Source organism: Uloborus diversus, chromosome 3 (genome assembly GCF_026930045.1).
Source record: "Uloborus diversus isolate 005 chromosome 3, Udiv.v.3.1, whole genome shotgun sequence".
In the NCBI taxonomy this organism is placed as follows: Eukaryota; Metazoa; Arthropoda; class Arachnida; order Araneae; family Uloboridae; genus Uloborus; species Uloborus diversus.
The window spans coordinates 156,852,360-156,874,366 of record NC_072733.1 but is presented as its reverse complement, the minus strand read 5'-3'; the positions used below and the strand labels follow the sequence as shown (position 1 = coordinate 156,874,366).

Here is a 22,007-nt window from a genome sequence, read left to right as displayed (position 1 = left end):
CTTTTTAATAGTGATTCAATACATTTCTTTTTTTTTTTTTTTTGGCATTTAATGTCCAAAAATGCAAATTAAGGCCATTAGAAATGTTTTTTAGCTGTTTTTACTATTTTATTCTTAATATATTTATTTTAATCAAAAGGTTTGTTTCTTTCTATTTTGTCAGTTCTGAGATGGAGGTTTTTGCGCAATTTTTTTCCAAAGTGAACAACTTTTTTACGATTTACACTACTGAGTTTTTATTCTTTGACATTCCAGTATTAATTGTTCAGGAATGCTGTTGGGCTGTTTTATACTCAAAAGGCTTTAAATACTAGAAAACTTGTATTTGAAGTAAATTATCTGCAAAAAATACTGTATTTTTTTATTTCGAAAGAACAAAAAGCACCCTTCTAATTTTTCTACATAGATGGATGGGAATGATTTAAATGCACTACAAAAAAAAAAAAAAAGAAGAAAAAGAAAAAAAAATGAAGCAGATAGTAGTTGGTGCTCTGGAGATATGACTTATTAAATCTCCCAATTAAAAAAGCATAAAAACTGACTTTAGATAAGGAGTGGCAACACTCCACTATGCACAGACTACTTTTTGTTGTTTGTACTGAAAGTGAAAAGTATGAGCTTGAAATTGGTACCTAATTCAGCTTTATTGGTTGAAAAATAAGGAAATTAGAGATTTTCTATGTTTATACCAAATAGGTGATTCTGAAAAGTGATCAAAAATAGAAATTTTGAAAAATGTTTCCAATTTGTAATTTTAATTCCAAAAACTTTAAAAAAATATTTTGAGCCCATCTCATAGATATCTATTTGTAAAAAAATAATGGACGAAATCTGATACATAATGGCATGGCTGACTATTTAATTTGGGTTATTTGACGTGGAATGATCCAATGATGATGTTATGAGAGCAGAGTGCTTTTATACTAGTTTCCAAAGATAATGAAAGGACATTCAGCATTGTTAAGAAAATTAAAACAGAATTAAGATCTACTATGTTAACAAAGATAAATATTAGAAAAAATGTTGTCATGAAGTACAGTCGAATAAATTTAGGAAACATGCAAACAATCAAATTGCTGCCAGAATAAGTTTAAACAACACATGTATAAATGTCATTCTTGTAAAACTTTTTACTTTCTTTTATTAATATATTTTTCATATTTATTTTTTAAACTTCATTACATTACAGGTTTTGTGATAACTTAGTTTTTGTTTTGTATGTTATTTTGAAAATTTTTCTCAATAGTTCTTTACTATAGAAGTGCAAAAGGTCGTATGTAAAATTTAAAAAATCATTGCAATAGTTGATTCAAGTATATTTTGTGAAGAAATTGATTTTTCAAGGTTTTTTTTTCTTTCTCTCTCTCTTCGTGTATGCAAACATTTGCACAAAAAATCAAGTCTCATACACCACCTGGAAATGCCTGGAAAATTGATAACCCTTGTTTTGTCAAATTCTGAAAGAGTCAGGGAAATATTTTTCTATCATATTACAGGCAACCTATGCCATTCGGAATATTGGATTCGAACATAATTCATGTAAAAACAGAATTTCACAGACTTTTATTGTGAAAACATGGACCTTTTGCAATTGCTTTCATTTCACAAAGCACCCTTCACAAGGGTCTTCGCCGGAAAATTCGTCCTTTATCTCCAAAATTAATCTTTCACAACTTTTTCTAACACATTTGTAAAACTTTTGTTTTTTATTTATTTATTTATTTGTTTTATTTTATTTTATTTTTTATTTATTTTTTTTTTGTGCACTTGAACTACTTCATACAAACCCATCTGAATTTTTATGCATTTTGAAATTTTAATGCATCCTTTTCTTTAAGACTTAACTATGTAGCTAACTTAACTAAGTGTGTAACCACTTAGACATAAATATATATTTTTTTAAATTTTTACTACTATTTTCTTTCCTGTTCCAATTCAATTGTCTGTATGGACTTGCATGGGAGTCATTTCACAACATCTAGTTGAAATTTTAAATTCAATTGCATTAGAGCTAATTCAAGCTTAACATCATTGATAAAAATTATCATTTATTTTTTATTTTTCAACTATGAAGATTTTGGACAGCAAAAGCCATCTAAGAGGTTGATGAGAACATTTGGGATTCCATTAAAAGCCATAATAAGGTTTTTTTAAAAAAAAAAAAAACCTTGCTTAACATGTCAGTTGTTCAAGATGACAGTATTTCTCGGAATGGTTTGCTTGAATTTTTTTCTTCAGCTTAAAAAGATAATGTACAAGTTCAGAAATCAATTTTATTTTTTAAGAAAGTACAATATTCTTAGAGCTGAAGTGCAATAGATAAGTTTTTTAGTTTCCCCATTACATTATTAATGCTTTGAGAATAATTAATAATCTGATGCTTTAGGTACTATTTGTTTCAAACCAAACTATTGTAACATGCACAAATAAAAGTATCTGTACGTAATGTAATATAAATTTAACAAAGCTATGTGTAAAATGTTGTGCTGTCCATTTCAATGTGTGAGTAATATATTTGCTGGGGCAAATTTTAATTGAGTGCTTTTAGCCTGGGTTTTTTCTTAAAGCTGGAATTTTCCTTTTACCCACTTGGAAAAATCAGGGAAATTTTATAGTCTATTTGAGTAAGAACCCTGAAAAATACTCTTTATATACTTTTGTATCATTCATCAATAATTTTAATTTCTTAATGAAATTTTCAGAAATGTGAGTAGGATAGGTTAATTAAAAATCAAGAGGTGTGTATTACATTTAATTTTGTTTCATATAAAATCTTTCAGTATTTTTTAAAAACATCTTCTGGGTGTTTGAAATCATATAATAATTTTCAACATAAATGTATTGTAAATATATAAACAACATGGCTGGGTGGATGGAAAGGACAGAAAGGAACATGAAACTGAACTGTTTACTGTAATAAAATATAATTGAATTCCCTATTTAAAGCTGCATTGGGCACATTCATTGCAAAAAAAATAATAACTGAACTAAAAAAGAAGAAATATTGCAATGTGCGAAAAACGCTATAAAAAAAATCTTTTTGTTTAATTTCGCAAAACTTTACGGCTTATGTGCAAATTAAAAACTGTGAAGAAGGTAAATAATTTTGAAGTTATGTTGGAAAGAATGTTAAAAGGAAGCATTTGAATGATGTTCGAGAAAAAATTTCAAATACAGTAAAATCCCTCTAATGCGGACACTAACGGGACAAATTTTTTTACCCGCAATAGAGAGGTGTCTGCAGGACAGGGGTTTAATAATGTTAATTGCATTGGAACTGGGGAATTAAAAATTGTCCGCATAAGAGTGGTGTCCGTTAGGAGGGGTTTTACGGTATGTATTTTCATTAAAAAAAAACTCGAGAATTGCCCATTTTCCCCTATTTTTAGGGAAATTCAAGGCTCAAGGAGTTGATTAAACCTCATAATATTTTATATGAGTTGTACATACAAATACGCAACTTTTGGCGTGTATTCCAAACCAAGATTCCAACTTTTTTTTTGCCCACCCTAATGAACAGTATCACTATTGGATGCTTACATTATTGATATTTTCTTCATGTTCCGTTTAATTAAAAATTCATATTTATTTGCACTTGAAAAAAGTTTCTTGGTGTTAACATGAAATCCTTTTAGCTTGAAGCTGCTGTGCTACTGATTTCAAATTGGGCTAAGAAAATTATTTTGAAAGAAGTCATATTTAATTTGAAAAATTATACAGGGTGTCCCTAAATGCCATGTACAAGCTTGGAGGGGAGGTACAGAACACAATTAGAAGCAAGAATGACTTAGGAACCTATGGTTGCAAACTCAGTCCTGACACGCTACATGCACACAAAGTCAAACATTGAAAGTTGCTAAAACAGGTTTGAAATAGTGATATATTATTACACAAATAAAATTTTTCACTACATTTTAGTTTTTTTTTCTTTTTGTGGGGTGGGGATTTTTTGCCATGCATGCAACTGCAGCTGTAAAACATGCGTAGCAATGACAATACCCAGACCATATCAATTACGAGCCATTCTAGCAAGCTTTCATCATTCGTTGAGAAGCGTGTATTAGAGCTACTAGTTGCAATTTTTAATGACTGTATTAAACCTATCTTAAAATCCAAAATGTTGTGTAAAATCCTCTTTCTGTAATAAATTTATTAGCTGTTTCACATCCACCAGTGTCTGGCTTTGGATGCATGTAGCGCGTCAGCATTGTCTTTGCGACCATATGTTCCTGAATGATTCTTGCTTGATATCGTGCTCTGTACCTCCCCTCCGAGCTTTTATGCAACATTCAGGGACACCCTGTATACTGATTTATAGGCTTCCTCCCGTATGTCATTATTTATGATTTTATACAAACTCCTTTTCCCATTGTTTTAAATATGCTTAATTTTCAGCATACAGTCAGACCCCGATTTAACAAACCTCTATTTAACAAATTTCATGTTTGAGCAATTTTTCCCCCGACTAAAATGAAGGCAAAAACCCCTAATTGCTGAATAATAAACCCTGAACTAACGAATTATTTCTACAGCCGATTTTTTTTTTTTAATTTGCGTTAGGAAATATTGGATTGTTTTCCAAGTAATATATCCATCTTGTGCAAAGAAGGAAAAGACTTTTCTTGGAATCAGCAATATTTGATGGGCCAGTGGGAAACCAATCAATAGCCATTCTGTTGCAGAAAACGATAATGAAACTCGCATTAAAACTGTTATGTTTTCTAATGTTTTACATGGACTGGAAACTATAATAACATATCTCATGCAGCAGGCTGTAAATGAAACAGTATTTTCTTCTCTCCATAAAGTCGAAGGAGAACTATTTCTAGTCGTTAAGTATCAAGAAGGAAATGGTTCAAAACTATTAGATAGTACAGCAAAATTTCAAATTAACTAGTGTGTAATAAGTCTTCGGAATACTAACTAAAAAGTGTACACTTTCTAACTAAGGATATTTTTGTGCAGTTGCTCATAAGGGCTTTAAGATAAAGTAAGTGCAATTAAAAAAAAAAAAATTGCACCCTGATATTACGAATAATCTGATTTAACATATAAATGTTTCGGTCCCAATGAATTCGCTAAATCAGGGTTCGACTGTATCAGGTTTTTACGTAATTTCTTTCCTTTTTTTGCTCATTTTAATTCTGTTTGACATTTTGAAATGCTAAATAACGTTCCTAATTTGTCATTATGTTGAATGAAAATTGTATATCACTATTATTATGTTCATTATTTTTACTTAATAAAAGTAAGCCAGTTAAAAGCTAATTTCTTTTATTATGTATTTATTGTATTTTTTTCTCTTCTTCTCTGCTTTTATAGAAGGTGGATCAGTTTCATTTTGATTACTTAAAATTTAACGTAAAAGGCATCCAATGGTAACTTTTTCATTATGATTTATTTATTTATTTTTTCAGGTCATTTAATCGAGCAATATTGCCATCCAAAGCAGAAAGGCGCATGCAGTTTGCAATGCAAATTCATTTGAAAGATGAAGAATTATCAAGGAAACAGAACGTAGAAAATCATAGCTATAATGATGTTGATGAAAATTACTTGAATGAAAATTGTACATACAATTCAGAAAATGTAAATTATAGCTTTCCGGCACCAGATATGTTTTACAGTCAAAAACCTCTGCAGTCAACTCGTCCAGCTTTGTTACCGACACCAGGAACTGAACCAGTTTTTGCTCGACAAGCTCTTCCTTCTGAAACTACTGGCAATGTTTATACTCCTAATCTTGTTTACCATCAACAGACGCAGGTATTTACTTCTCTACAAGGAAATTTTCTTTCTAAAACATAATTACCGTATATACTCACATATAAGTCGACCCCGTACTTTTAAGAGAAAAATCTGGAAAAAATGGAAAACCCACGTTTAAATCAAATCCCTACTTTTGAAAAAATTGGGAGCATTTTGCCACTAATTTTGAATTTAAATGATATAAAAAGGACGAAAATGTAATGTACATTTTTATGTTAAAAAACGTCCAGTTTATACTCTTCTTTTAAAGGGTTCAGTTTTGCGATCGTGATTTTTGTAAAGGGTTCAATTGAATTACTCGTTCCTTAGTTACGATTGGAATTGAAGCTTTTGTCCAAATACTGTTGATTTTTTCAGAAACAATTGTATATATATCTGAACTGGAAGGGTCCTTTCCATTATGCATACATTTCTGTTCGCTCCTGACAAATAAAATAAATTTTATGACGTCTTTTACAGTATGTAGCTGCCGATCATCAAGTTCCTTGTAGGGTCCCAGTATAGCACAAGTAGTCTCACTACGTCTCGAACTCATTACTTAAAACTAACAGAATCGGCATATAACACTAACAATTGCAACTGTACTTTTATAGCATTAAAATTACTTTGGCTACGCAGAAAACACCCGTGAGTCAAGCCAAGCAAGTCCTCGAAACAAGTAAAAGGAATTAGCAAGTTGAAACCAAACAAAGTTGAAGTCGTCAGTAACATATTGTTGCATGCAAATCGAGACGTGGCGCCAAGCTTCGTGGATGATTCTACTGCGGAAATGGGGGTTATTCCCATATAGGCATTTACAGTAGTAATCACCATATGTTTTTTTTTTCTGTTCGTGTTGATATTACGAATCACGATCTTTTTATTTCAGCTGTCGAGCTTTTATTTCACAGTAAATTTATAACTTTATTCACAGTACTTCTTTTTCAGTTGCCATAAAAATGACAATTTTTCAAAACTTTGACGATCGGTAGAGCCCTGAAGATATGGTTTTATTCTATTTTTTAAATTATTTTTGTAATTTACGATCGATTTCGCAAATTTTGAGAGGTCTTGCATTAAGAAAAACGAAAAAAATTTTTTTCGGGACACCCTATTGTCCACATGCACTTAGCAAAACGTTACTCAACTCAGTAACAGTGACGTCATATCATCGCGCCGTGTAAACAAACACTCGATTCTGTTGGAGTTTCTACTTTGGGGAACAATTCACTCGCCAGTTTGATAACAAGAGAAGTTTTAATGTTTGTAATAACAATGAAGTAAATTATTAAAACTTTCTTAAACATTTGGGAATTGTCTTCAAGAACTAAATTTCATATTTTTGGCAACACGAATAAATAGTTTTAAAGGTATTCTACATGAAACATGTAATCTCAACTTGGAGTAGTATTTTTTTATTTATTCAAAAGTTTGAACACTACTATTAAAAATATACAGTTTAGCATACAGAGATAAAGTTTTTCTGCACAAAAAGGATTCCCTTGAGGTCTGAATTTTTAAACCTAATACTTTTTTTTTCTGCTTACATTATGCTTAGTTTTCTGAACGGAGTCAAATCTTTAAAAAAAAAAGAAAGAACACCTATCGAGTAATAATTATCTGAGTAATAACTGTAGCCTCTATTAAGGAGTCAAAGCACCTAGGAACATTCCTGTCTCATTTATTTTATTGCCTTATGTGTGTTAGTTTTTGTACATTATGCGTATATGTAATGCATAATATTAATCTAAATTAGCTATAATGGCAGACATCCCAGGCAGGCCCGAAGTTCAGCTAGTTTATAGCCGGAGGCTCTACGGAAAAAATCTTATCAGTCTTGTGCTTTTAAGCTTTATTTTTTTCTTTAAAAAATCACAGGTGAATTGAGAATTTTCTTTCGCCGAAAGCAGCGCAAAAGATTAGAAAATTGGATTAGAATTTTACTTAAAAAAATAAAATCTGCATAAGAACTGCAGGCTGCATCAAGGTTTTGCAGCAAGCAAGGAGCGTTTCTGAAAAATTGATTTTTAAATCGCAGCTCTATTTTTCCTCATTAGCCGGCCCGAAAGCATTAAAATGAGGGGGGGGGGGATTTCTTCAAGAAATAAGAAAGATATCGCATACCGACAGAAAAATAATCCACAGAAATAATATATAAGATAAGATATTGAAGAAAAGTGTTTTTATTTTTGAAAATTTATACAATTTGTTACCTTAGGCTGCTTGAACGTTATGGCTTAGATGGCAACACGTATTCATCATTTAACCGAACGGTTAAAATACAAAATCAGTTGAACTAAGTTTTTTTTAAGCATAGCTTTTCGAATGTAGTAAAAATGTGACTGTATATTTGTTTTTTTCCAAAAGGGAAAGAAAAAATGATATCTTACCCATTAAGTTATTAGTAATTTCATTGTTTTACTTTGTATTCTAATAAATATTCATAGGTTAACTAAATGAAAAGCATAATTTCAATTTGGGGTAGAATTTTGTTATTTATACAAAGGGTCAAAAAATGTCATTAGAAGAATCTACATTTCAGTAGTATACGATTTTTTCTTCTGAACGAAAAAGTATTACCCTGTAGTCTGAAATCTGAAACCTGATACTTATATTTTTATATTTTTGCTTATATTATGCTTTGGTTTTCTGACCGGATCCATAGCTCTAACGACAAAAACAAAACAAAAAAAAAAAGATTCGAATATCAGTTATTTTATACAGGCTGCATCAAGGAGCTTTCCCGGCTTATTTATTTTACTGCCTCACATACAAGTAACGTACGTAGTATGGTAAGTGTACATGTAATGCATAATACAGGTCTAATTTTCAGATTTCAGCAGATGGTCCAGGGCAGGTCCGAACACTCGCTCATCTTATTACCAGACGAACCCTCTACTGATTGAGCTATTCAGCTCTGTCGCTCACAGCACAAGATAAACTTATAAATTTTACCGAAAAACTCAGTCCAATGCTTTTAAACAGGTTTCTTTTGACAGAAAAAACAATTTTAGACCGTGGGTCTATTTTTCGTCATTAGCCTGCACGATAAGCTTTAAAATGAGGAGTAAATGAAAGAAATCGATCAAGAAATGAGGAAGGTCTTGCGTAGCGACAAAAAACAGGCTTCAGAAATAATATATAAGGATTCAAATCTTATAAAAGTTTGTCCCACTTATTTTCTAATGTATTGAAACCAAATGGATGGTTTAAGACTCAATAAATTTTCACCTTTGAAATTTTGCACCACGCTAATTGCAGATGCTGGAAAAAAAGTCCTTCAAATTTTAAAAAGGACAAAATTAACTATTTGCTCTTTTGGAGCAAAGGAAGTTAAGAAATCCAATACAAAAATGAAGTATCTCCAAGGGGAGGAAAGCATCTTAAAAAGGAAAATTGATAAAAAGTAGTAGGTCTGAAAGAAGAGCTACTGCCTGCCACACGACTTATGTAATAATGAAAAGAGTTTAAAATGGTAGCATTTGAAAGAGCATATTGAGATTTTTTTTTGACCCGTAAATTATGCGCTTTGGTTTTCGAGATATAGGGTCTAAAGCCTACCGAATCTTAAGAGAAGTCGCCAAATTTAAAGACGTGCAGAAGATAGTTTGCATTAATACCTTACTTGTGCATGTTAAATTGAAGAATCTCCAATAACCTATGAAATGGAAAGTAGGAAGCTTTATCCAGAGGAACGGCAACTTTACGACAAAATTAAACGTAACTTTCATCATTCCTCATTTCATAATTTCAGCTTATTTTAAGTATGTTTTACTTTTCTAATTTAAGTGTTAATCCTTATTAAACAAATTTGTAGTAAGTATATACTAATTATCCAGGATATTAAATACAAAATAAATAAGTGCAAAAAGCAGGCTAATTTGAGCTCATATGTGGAAAACAAAATAGAGTCTTTGATGTTGAAATAAAATGGTCATGGATCATAGGTATCAGTTCCTATTTTTTTTAAAAAAAAATTATCAATGCATGAAGTTTTATTGTCTAATCACTTTTAAGAAAAATATTTAGATTTGTTATTTAAAATCTAAAAAATAAATAAATAAGTAAATAAATATAGAAAAGAAAAAAAAAAACATTGGATGGTAAATGTAAATAATATGCGCTGAAAAATTACCGATGTCAGGAATTACATCATGGTTAGAAGGAAATTACTATTTTTATTCTTTTAAAATATTAATGTAGTCAACGTTCATTATAGCAATCCCTGTCGTCCAAACAAAAGCAGCCACCACAATTAAAAGTGGTTATAACATAAACGCACAACATATTGCATGTTTATTCATTTATTTTTTTTTTAATATTATTTGTTCATTTTTTTAAATACTGGAGTACGTTTTGCATGCTATACTTTAATCAAACTACTATCACTCATTCATTTCCAGTTAAGTGCACCACAATATTTGGTCATGATACGATATTCCTGGTACAATTCTGGGTTATAAACTTGACCACCTCCATTTGAAACACCTTTGCAATTTTGTTTTTGCAGAAGGTTAACCATTGCAATTCCTGTACAAGTTCATGAAATGTTCCTGGTGCTGCAAATTTTTATGTTTTAACCTATTTTTTGCTTGTTGATATATTTGTCAGTATCATATTTTTTCCTTTTCGACAGGCTTCTTTTATTTTTATTTTACTACATCTCTTATTTATTTTTAATACTAATCTACTGATTAAAATTTCTGATTTAGAGGGGTTTTTTTTACTTAATTGCCTAAATTATTTACTACCTAGCTTTTTACTGCCTAAAGTAAAGAAATTGACTTTACACAAAACCTAAAAGAAGTACTCATTCTTAATACTTATAAGAATCATATTAAAAAATGCTTAACATTTATTTCAGCCATAATAACTAACACTTAAAGTAGTGAAGTAAAATCTACTTAAAATACACTAAAATGCTAAAATATAGTTTCATCTTGTTCATTCCTTCAAAATTTTATAGGAGAAAGTGTTAATTCTGTCGTGGGAAGACAAAGCATAGTATCTGCAAAAATGAGTTTTTGAGCTATTTGAAGAAATTCATTTTGGATTCTATACTATCAATAGGGAAAGGCTAGAATATGACGTATGCTTCATTTTCAGTGGAAACCAAATGGGCAAGCTTGTACACTAAAACTGAAGTACGGTGAATGACAAAAAAGAAAAATTTGCAGATACTGTGCTTTACCGTCCAACGTCAGAATTATATTAACGCTTATTATTTCGAGAAGCAACGAAGACCACACCCATATACACATTGCTACAGTTGGAGAAAAATGTTTAGGGGAACTCACCTTGGGGTTTAGGGGACTCACCAAAAAAAGAGTGATTTAAAATCAATTTGCACTATTTTTGCACTGTTTTTACAATAAAAACCAAAATATTTCATGTGATGACTTTCTCCTGTGTCCTCTCCTACCACACTACACCATTGCACATGTACGTAATACTTTTTTTAAGTACTAGACAGGTCAATTGCCACTTCCTTACCCGCTTAAGAGGTGAGCCTGCTGCTGTCACCAATGAGTTTTTTAACTTCTTGGCTCCGGGAATGCCTTGGTCATGGTTATACTACCACCGATCATTAAATAAAATATAAGTTTAATCTCAGTTTAAAGTTTTGTTCTTCGGGAAAAAGTTTTCTCCTTTTCACTTCATAGATTTGATAGTGGTTCTTAACTTTGACGCGTACAAGTAGAGCAGGGGTGCCTCCTCCATTCAAAAAATGGTGCATCTTTTGATGCAATCCACAAATCAAATTTAATGTTGGACTTCTTCAAAAGAGCAGAAGTGCTGATCCTCAGGAGCAATGTCTGGGCTACATGGCGGGTGTAGTAGGGCTTCCCATTGCAGTGTATCAAGGTATGTTTTGCCCAGATGTGCAACATGTGGCCAAGCGTTATCCTGTTGCAAAATTACCTTGTCTTGCCTCTCCTTATATTGTGGCTATTTTTTCCCGCAGTACTTACCTCAAACACGTCAATTGAGTTAGGTAAAGTTGTCCTGTTATGGTTTCACCTGATGGTAGCAGCTCATAGCGCACCAAGCCGATTGATCCCACCAAATACAGAGCATGACCTTGCCACCATGAATATTCCGCTCTGACGTCGACTTTGGCGTATGACCAGGCAGCCCGTATGATTTTTTGCTCCTGAGGTTATCGTAATGAGCCCATTTTTCATCACCAGTAACAATACGATTCAAAAACCCTTTTCTTTTTTGCCGTTGGAGAAGCTGCTCACAAGTCAAAAAAAAACTGCGTTGACGTCCCTCATCTTCAATTCATACAGAACCAAATATCCTACCTTTTGGATCATTCCCATGGATTTTAAGCGAACCGATATGGCTTGTTGAGTCACTCCCAATGTTTTTGCTAGTTTTTCTTGTATTTAGCATGAGTCTTTCTTTAATATAGCCTCCAGTTGGGCTTCCTTAAACTTTTGTGGCTGTCCATCATGCTCTTTGTTATTGATATTAAAATCACTACTTCTAAAATGTCTATACCAAAACTCACATGTGGAAATTGATGAAGTATGTTCCCCATAAGCTTCTTGCAGCATTCGATGACCTTCAGCTGCACTTTTCTTCAAATAGTAGCAGTAAAGTAAACTTTCCCGTAAATTGTGTTTTGTTGGCGCAAAAGTTCACATACTCAGAGCACACAAAACTTCAGGGAAATGTCATATACTGAAAATGAAAGCATACCGATGAGGTTATATAATGAAGTTAGTTGCAGCGTTGTCTGTTTCGATTTAATACTAGTGATGCCATCTCTTGAAAATCCTTCAGAACTTATTTGTACACTAGGTAGTGTTTTTACTCTGATGTTTGACAAAATCGCCAATTGTAGAGATTAGTGTTTGAATATTAAAATTATAATGAATAAATTTTATCTGCTTTACAGTTTTGTCTTTTCTATTTAGTGTACGTCATGAGAATTTATTTTGTTTTATTCTTTCAGGTGCCTTTTCTTTCTGTGCCACCTCCAATACCCCAACAAACTCATGTTGTGCATTGTCCGAACAACCACGTAGTAGCTGCTCCAAATTTCATCAGTGTACCAAATAACTCCACACCTATAGTGCCTGCAATGACAAATCTAGCAACAGATATGTCCACATCCTCTAGTGCAATTTTGCACCCTTCATTGTATAATGCTCCACAAAATTCAATTTATTTATCCACTACATCACAAGTGCCCCCATCTACAGTGAATACTCCTTTTGTACCCAACCAAACTCAATTTCTTACTGATCAGAAAGCAATATATTATATGGAATCACAATACTCAGGACCACAGTCTACAGATCAGGTAGCTATCTTATTAAAATTATATTACTATTTAAAATGCAGACAATTTATCTTAAATTAAAAAAACAATGGTACAGACATTGTACTTTCATTTCAAGTAAATAAAATATTTAAATGTCTAAGATTTAGAACTAATTGGCCTCACCCCAAGAAGTTAAAGCAAAATGTCACACTTCACTGGCTATGTAGTAAAATGACTGTACAGTAGAATCTTGACTTAAGCGAGGGATGCATTCCAAGACTCCCTTGCGTAACTCAAAGCTTCACGTTTTGAAAAATGATAGGCATAGGACTTTTTGATAAGCATACACTACTATTTTAGACATTTGTAACCATTTCTCAAACTGTATTAAACTATTCATTAAATTTTATAAAAACTTGTGTTCAACATAAAATGCTGTTACAATGCAAAAAATCTTTCTATAGTTGTAAGGAACTTTCTCCCTCTCTCTGCAGCGGTCCTAGGTGCCATTATATTTAATTAACTTTCTTGTTTAGAATGAAAGAACAAGAATGGAAAATATTGAGTGGTTATTTGTACATTGCTTAGGAAGCTAAGTTGCTAGGTTTTGACTGTAGGGTGTGAGATATTTCATCTACAGTGATTCTAAAGGAATGAAAGTATTTTCACATAGCCCAATAACGATGTTGATACCTGTGCTTTGCTTCCAAAACATCTCGTGTTGAGTTTGGGTTAGCTCTGAGATTCATTGCTTTTGAAAAACTTGTGTTATATTAATTTTGTGTGAGTCAAATCACATTATGGCGTGATGCCGCTGTAATCTAGAACGAAGTACATAATAGTTATCCATCTCTACAAGAGTACAAAAGCCTCTGTTTATAGTTTGTGTTAAAATATTTAAATCGTCTCATTGTAGCTCTTCCTTTTAACCTTAGAACAATGGGAAGGGATGTTTTGACGGACAAAAAGTCTTTATACAGTGTTGACTTATTTGTTAGGAATGTAGTATACAGTTATCTTTTTTGATGCACTCTGCATTTGTTTCATTTCCCATTTGATGTATCACGCAAAATGAACCCCCAGCTATCCCTCCAGTGCCAATTTAGGTGCTCTATTTTTAAATTATGTTAATACTTCTTAGTCACCAAAAGTTTTTTTTTTTTTTTTTGCATTTTTGGTTTTTGAAGGGTTTCTTTCTTAAGGACTGGACATTGCTGTTTTTTTTTAATTTGATTGTAGTTTTATTTGTACATACTATTTCCTTAGCTTTTTTCATCATATAGGTATTATTTTGCCATTAATTAAGATATTTAAGATTCTTTGAAACTAATGTGCCCATAACTAGTCGATTAAAAATAAGTATTTTAAATAAAATTCTGTAACTAATTTGCAAATTTATTTCATATTTCAACTTTAATTGACCCCAAAATAAGTTTTAATACCTCATGTTCCAGAAATGCTCCATATTTTTAGCTATGCAAATATCTAATTGTCCATCAAGTTTGATATTTAAATTTTTTTGACAAAATTTTCATTCAGATCAAAATTAAAATTTTTTGTATGAAATTTTTAAAAATGTGTTCTGTATTTTAAATTGATTTTGATGATTGCTAAAACACAGGTAATAATTTAAAACATTTTTAGTAAGATATTTTCAAGAAAAGACATGGAAATGGCATTAGGGTGTACCTACTAAAATGTGTGGCAAATGCTGTCTTTTCTTGCATTTTTTTTAATTAGGATTAATCTGATATTAAATGGTTTTTCTTTTGTGGAAGAAGTCTGGTTCAGCAGAATTTAATATGTACATTACTATAGCTGCCAACTTTATACCTTAAATTTACACATTTTAGCTGATGTTACTCTTTTGCTTAGTAGTCTCAATTTTTATGCTTGTTAAAATTTATTTGCATTTGCTTCTGAACGACTTGTTTATTTTGATTTGCTATATAGTTCTACCACTTAGACATTAATAACTTTTAATTGACAGCTATTTTCAAGACTTCATCATATACCTTCTCTTAAAGACTTGTATGCACATCCTTCTGCCACAACCATTCAAAAATTTCTATCCAGTTCAAGCCAACACCATTTGCAAAAAGCTTTTACCAGTGATAGTTTATGAAAATTTTAAGAAAATTAATCTTATCTAATAAATATTAGAGCTGTTTAAAATGGCAATAGATATAATTAAAATGGCAATAGTAAATATGTCGCAATAGATTTGAAAAATCAAGGAATTCTATTGTTCTCTGCAAAAAATTAGGCAGAAGGCTGGAAAATTAGTAAATTGTTCAAAGCACTTTTAACATATCTTAAAGTTTTGACAAAGCTTTTTTAATAATATAGCTTAAGCAATATTTCGCTTAAAAATGTTTTTCTGGAAGTTATCAAAGGACAATGTTTTTCCAGTGATTGTAAAAACTATGAATAGTAATAAATAGTCAAATTATGCAGTAAAACTTGAAAATAAATTTAAGTATGATAGATGCTTAGAACTAGAACTGCAATGTCACAATTCAAATTTTAAAAAAACCTTAACCATGCCCATAACTAGCCATCTTATTTGGTGTTTTAATCTTTTGCTATTGTAAAATAATTTGATTTGTTTTTATGATCAAAGAAACTTATCTAATTTTTAAGAATTTAATTTGCATTGTAAATAAGTTTTCGTAATCGCCTACGGGTCAATCCATGTAAAATCATACAGGAAAAGAAAAAAAATGTTGCTCACTATTTTTGATTTTTTAAATTTCTTGCCTGTTATTGAACTGTTATATTGTGAGTCTGAAACAGTGGTTAAAAAATTTTTAAACCTTCAGAATTTTTTTTGGCAACCACTTTTTAGTAGCTGGGGGTGTCGACTTTTTATGAAAATAGCACTTTACAAAATCTCTTAGAACATTTTTATTCATGAAAGTATCAAAATAATTTAAAAACCATTAGATTCAGCAGAAAGTGACCTAAATTTCTATATTGGTTATTTTTTTTGATAAGTTAAAAAAAATTGGGTAACATTGACTTAAAAATAAGATTTTCCGTGTAAAATTTCACATTTTTAGCCTAAAAATATTAGTAGAAGGAAGTAAGACTCATTCTTACTTTTTCCCCCTTGAACAGATGTCTTATAGAACTATTCTCAGAAGCAGTATGAAATGTCTGAAGCTTGTAAGTTTTTTTATATAGTTAGTCAAACTTGCCATATTAGAGAAAAAATGCTAAATTTAAGTTTCAGTATCCGAAAAGGGACTGAAAGAAAATCTATGAAAATTTAACTGTATAACCTTCATATAGAAGTAAATATGTGGCAAAAATTTTATATTTGATCCCTTAATAGTTTTAGAAATATGAAGCCTCGAAGTTCTCTTAAAATTTGTATTGTTTTCACGCCAAGAAATCATATAATGCAAAATTTATTCTAATCATCGGATGCTGTTTTGTGGTATAAACTGACCTTTTTACACATAATGTATGATATTTAAATTCACTCTCCCTTCACAAAAATAAATAATTCAAATATTTCATTATATAGTTAACAAATATCAACTGCAACGTACGTGAGAACAAATTTTCAAACAATTTCCTGTGTTCTGATAGTAAGACAGTGCATAAAACATGTCTAAACTTGTAAACCTAAATTTTTTAGAAGAAAGAAACAAATATTTATGTTCTATATTGTTTACGTTTAATGAGCAGTGTACAAATGCATACTTTTCATTTCCATAAACATACTCTTTGATAATCTTGCCTATTTCACTAGAGTTTATATTGAAGATCACGGTGTAACACAAAGCTAAAATAATTCTCATTAATGTACAAAACCTTAGTTTTTAGTTACGAAGGTAGACTACATGAACTGAGCTCTCTTGATAGGAAGCAAAATAAAATATGGAATGAGCAAGTAAAACATGATAGATTTCTAACTTATTGCTATCAAAACAGGGCAGAACGAAAAACGTGTTCTCAAATTCATAAAATGGAATGTGCGACAATGACAGATACAATTTATGAAGGAATAACAAATAAACATTTTGAGAACATAACAAATAAACAACAGGAGAGTGCCATGAAAATTACGTCTCCAGACTCAGATTCTGCATTTACCACAATCCGGTTTTGTTTATTTTCAATTAGCCAGTGAATGACTATATCATGTTATAAACTGTAGCTTTAAATGATGCACATTTTGCTAGTAATGAATGAGTGCGTTATCATGTTTTTACTTGCTCCTTATGCACTTATTTTGCTTTTTACTAAGAAAACTCATTAGATATTTTTGTAAAAGATTTATTTATGTGTTAATTTCAGTTTACTTATGTTTTACATTGTGATTGTCTGATATGAACTGTTATGTGGGTGTTCTCAATGGTGAGCAATGTCATATAAAAGATTACCATAGAGTGACTAAGGAAGTTTACTGAATTGTCAGAAGATGATCAGAAGTTGCTTAAATTTCGAATATCCAATGAAATAGATAGTTGTGTTTTGCAACACTTGTCTAAGCCTACAAATCTGCCTTTTGATTTAACTCCAGAAAAATCACTCTGTCTCAAAAGTGCCACAAAATTATTTGTTCAAAAAACTGAAGAAGAAAACATAAAAAATGATGGTGATGATGACAATGAATTTAATACTAATTGAACACTGACAGTATCGATGACAGTGGGAAATGCCGGACTGCCTTCTGTTTCGTATAATTAATCATGCAGAATTTGTAAATAAATGAATTTAAATATCATACATTGAGTGTAAAAACATTGTTTATACTACAAAACAGCATCTGATCTAATGATTAGAATAAATTTTGCATTATATAATGATTTCTTAGAGTGAAAACAAATGTGATTTCTAAGACAACTTCGAGGCTACATATTTCAAAAAACTATTAAGGGATCAAATATAAAATGTTTGCCATATATTTACTACTACATGAAAGTTATACAGTTAAATTTTCATTGATTTTCGTTCAGTCCCTTTTCGAATATTTAATCTTAAATTTAGCATTTTTTCTCTGAGATGGTAAGTTTGACTAACAGTATAAAAAAAATTGACTTGCTTCAGACGTTTCATACTGCTTCTGAGAATAGTTCTATAAGATAGCTATTCAAGGGGGAAAAAGTAAGAGTAAGTGTTTCTTCCTTCTACTAATATTTTTATGCTAAAAATGTGAAATTTTACATGGAAAATCTTATTTTTAAGTCAATGTTACCCAATTTTTTTTAAAACTTATCAAAAAATAACTAATATAGAAATTTAGGCCACTTTCTGCTGAATCCAATGGTTTTTAAATTATTTTGATACATTCATAAATAAAAAAGTTATATGACTTTTTGTAAAGTACTATTTTCATGAAAAGTCGACTCCGCAGCTACTAAAAAGTGGTTGCCAAAAAAAATTCTGAAGGTTTAAAATTTTTTTATACCACCGTTTCAGACTCCCAATATAACAGTTAAATACCAGGCAAAAAATTTTAAAAATCATAAGCAACATGGCCTGTATGATTTCACATGGATTGACCCCTACTTATTTATGAAGTTCTTGTACATAACACAAACAAAAGTTTTATGTGTACATAAGTTCTTGTATATAAAATGTAGGGGAGAGTGCTGTACCTCTCTCTTGGACGCTTTTCATATTTAAATTTTTAATGGCAATTATTTAAATCAAATTTAAAATCTAAAAGTTACATTGAAATACCCCAACATATTTTTCTGCAATATATTTTTTAAATTCAGACAGTTTCAAAATAATGTATTGCCAGCCATTTAAAGTAAGAGTTTCTTCCTGTCCACATGGGGACATCAGGGACACATCCTGATTTACCATGGGACACTCTTCATGATTCAGGAAACAGCCATATACTTAAAACAATTTTGCACCAAAAAACAAAAAAATATTTTTTCCATGGAAATGAATTTAATTATGAATAATAAATCATAAATAATGAATTTATGAATTATTATCTAACATTAATTGTTTAAAAGACTACATTGGTTTAGAATATTTTGTGTTTCTAAACATATCTTTAATATTAAGAAACATGCATATGTTGCACCTTGGGACATGTTCTAAAGTACAATATGTTTGACTGTCCTGAGGTACAATCACCACATAGTTTAAGAAAAACGAAAATTGTGGTCAAGCTAGATGCACTATCATAATTTTCTCACAACCAAAATATTTAAAATACTTCTCTTTCATAAAAAATAACATTCAGTTGATTAGTTTTACAAATACAAAGACAGAAAATGAAATAAAAATGAAGAAAATATTTACTTTTGAGTCATGAAATTTTCTTTCTCTCACAAAATCATCAATTTAACTCTTTTGAGGCTGATTATTACTATGGCATCATTTAGTGATGAAAGTTACTATTAGAGATTACGATAAAACATGGCTGCTAAAAATAGTTTCGTAGAAATTAGCAGTGTCCCAAGGTACATCACTCTCCCCTATTCACTCTCCAAAAAAAAAGTGATGCATTTATTTTGGAAAACCAGACTTACCATTTATTAGTAAAATTTATAGAACTAGTTTACTTATTATTACTTGAATTATTTCAATAAAATTATCAACTAGTTTATTTATGATGTAGAATGAAATGTTCAGATTTTGTTCATTTTTGTGCAATTTGTTTCTTGGCTTAAATTTTTTACCCTTTTTTAGCAACTGTATACTGCAGAAGTAGTCAATGACAAAATTGAATCTCAGGATACACCCGCTAAACTTCCTGTAAAGCTTCCTCCACAATGGAGGACTGCTACTGATGATGATGGAAATATGTACTATTATCACACCCAAACAAGGTAATTTTTCTTGGCTTCGATTGCCTTCTGTTTTGTTTAGGAGTGATGCCGATATATTAGGAGGGAATACATTCCTTTTGGGGCTTTAAAGGCAGGGTTGGCCGGATTGGACCCAATTGGGTTGGACCCAATAGTTTTTTTTTTTTGAAAAAACCCATTTAAAAAAAAACATTATTTAGCCCACTTTTGGGTTTTTAAATTTTCTGAGAAGTTTTTTTTTTTTAAATAATTTAAATACGAGGCGTGCCCGTAAAATAAGTTCCACGAATTTTTTTTCACATCAAAAAACTGGTTTAATTGCAAAGAAAAGTACATTTTTGGAAAGTTCAGTCTTTCTTTTATTTTTCTACATAATCACCGTTGCGTTCTATGCACTTCTGCATTCGAGGCACCCACTTCTTCAAAGCAGAGTCATAGAGCTCTGTCGCCTGTCTGTGTAGGAAACTAACAACCACGTTTTGTACCTCTTCATCTGTCTGGAATTGGGTTCCGCCAAGGTTTTTCTTCAACTCGGGGAAGAGATAGAAGTCACGTGGTGCTAAGTCTGGGCTGTAGGGTGGGTGAGACACCATTTCCCATCCAAATCTTTCGATGATGGCTGTGGTTCGATTGTCGGTGTGCGGTCGGGCGTTGTCATGGTGAAAGCGCACTAATTTTGTCAGCATTCTTCATCTCTTGTTCTGAATTGCACGTCTAAGATTTTTCAAGGTCTCACAGTACTGGTCAGCATTGATTGTTGTCCCGCGAGGCATAAACTCTCACAACAATACGCCCTTTCGATCCCAAAAAACGCTAGCCATGGTTTTCCCAACAGACAGGATTTGTTTGTGCTTTTGGCGAAGAAGGGTGCTTCCACTGCTTCGATTGCTCCTTTGTTTCCGGTGTGGTGCAGTGTACCCAGGTCTCGTTAACCAGTAACAATAGAGTCCAGAAATTCCTCTTCGGTTGTTCCGTGAAAAGCGAGAAATTCTTGGACCGCTTCAACCCGCTACCGCTGGTGGTCTGCGGTGAGCATTTTTGGTACCTATCTTGCACAGACCTTTGAATAGCCTAAATGTTCACACAAAATCTTGTCAATTGTGGTTTTGCTGACCTCCGGAATCTTTTCGCACAGCTCCCAAACTGTAATCCTTCGATCTTCAAGCATTGCCGCTTCGACTTTGGCAATTGTTTCGTCGGAAACCGATGGCCGCCCTGCACGGGCTTCGTCGTGGACGTCTGCTCGGCCATTTTTACCTGACCCATCTGCGCACCATCCCAGAGATCATACACTCTTCTCCATACACTTGTCAAAGTTCTTCTGGAATTTCCTTTGCCGATTTCTTCTTAGCGGCCAGGAAACGAATAACAAACTGCAACTCGCAGCTGGCGGGAGACGCAAGAGGAAGCTCCATCGCTGATGGCTAAACGTCGCAGAGACGCTGGCTTGGTGAGGGATTGGAGTGAGGAAACCAAATAACCTGCCTCTGTTGACTGGCCGCGCATAGAAATGATCCTAGCGCCAGCGGCAGCCCGTGGAACTTATTTTACGGACAAACCTCGTACTTCCACAATTTAAACTTCTTTTTTATTTGGTCTTCACCACAGACAATGGACATAAACAATTAATTTTGAAATTTTATAGCATTTCTTAACTCTTAACGGCATTAAAAAAATACTTCAAAGATTTTAAATAAATATATTTAACTTTTTCTTTAACTGTTCAATAAAATAACTCAAACTATCTTGACTAAGTCCTGTCACGTCTGATTTTCTCAATATTTGTAGATTGTACAGAGGAAACTACTCTAGCTAAAAGTCTTTCGTGTGAATTATTTTCTGCAAACCAACACGTCGCAAATCTCGAATAAACAAAGTATATTTTTTAGAAATCAACAGGTTTTACAAACGGTCAATCAGAAAAAGAATAGGATGAACAGTATTTTCATTATCTTACAAACAGTTTAATATTTGTTACTCTGTACACAAATAGAAAAACAGGAAACGTAAAATTAAAAGAAATGTCTTGATTAAGCTGGAATTCATTAAAAAAGGATTTAAACTACTCGAGGTTCTACAGTAGTTTTGCATAACAAAATGAAATACAATAAAGCAAAAAAAATAATAATTATTAAAAAGGAGTAATAGATTTTATCACTTGAAGTAACTTTGCTTTAATTGTTGGTAATCACGGAAAC

At 31.7% G+C, this 22,007-nt stretch overlaps 1 protein-coding gene across 1 annotated transcript in view; it reads left to right on the top strand.

The window, feature by feature from the left end:
- Positions 1–22,007, top strand: part of LOC129219007 (histone-lysine N-methyltransferase SETD2-like) — a 187,654-nt gene that overhangs the window by 117,250 nt on the left and 48,397 nt on the right. The window contains exons 14-16 of the mRNA XM_054853327.1: positions 5,418–5,766; positions 12,713–13,063; positions 19,691–19,830. Of these exons, the coding sequence (XP_054709302.1) occupies positions 5,418–5,766; positions 12,713–13,063; positions 19,691–19,830 (840 nt within the window). The remainder of the gene's footprint in view (positions 1–5,417; positions 5,767–12,712; positions 13,064–19,690; positions 19,831–22,007) is intronic.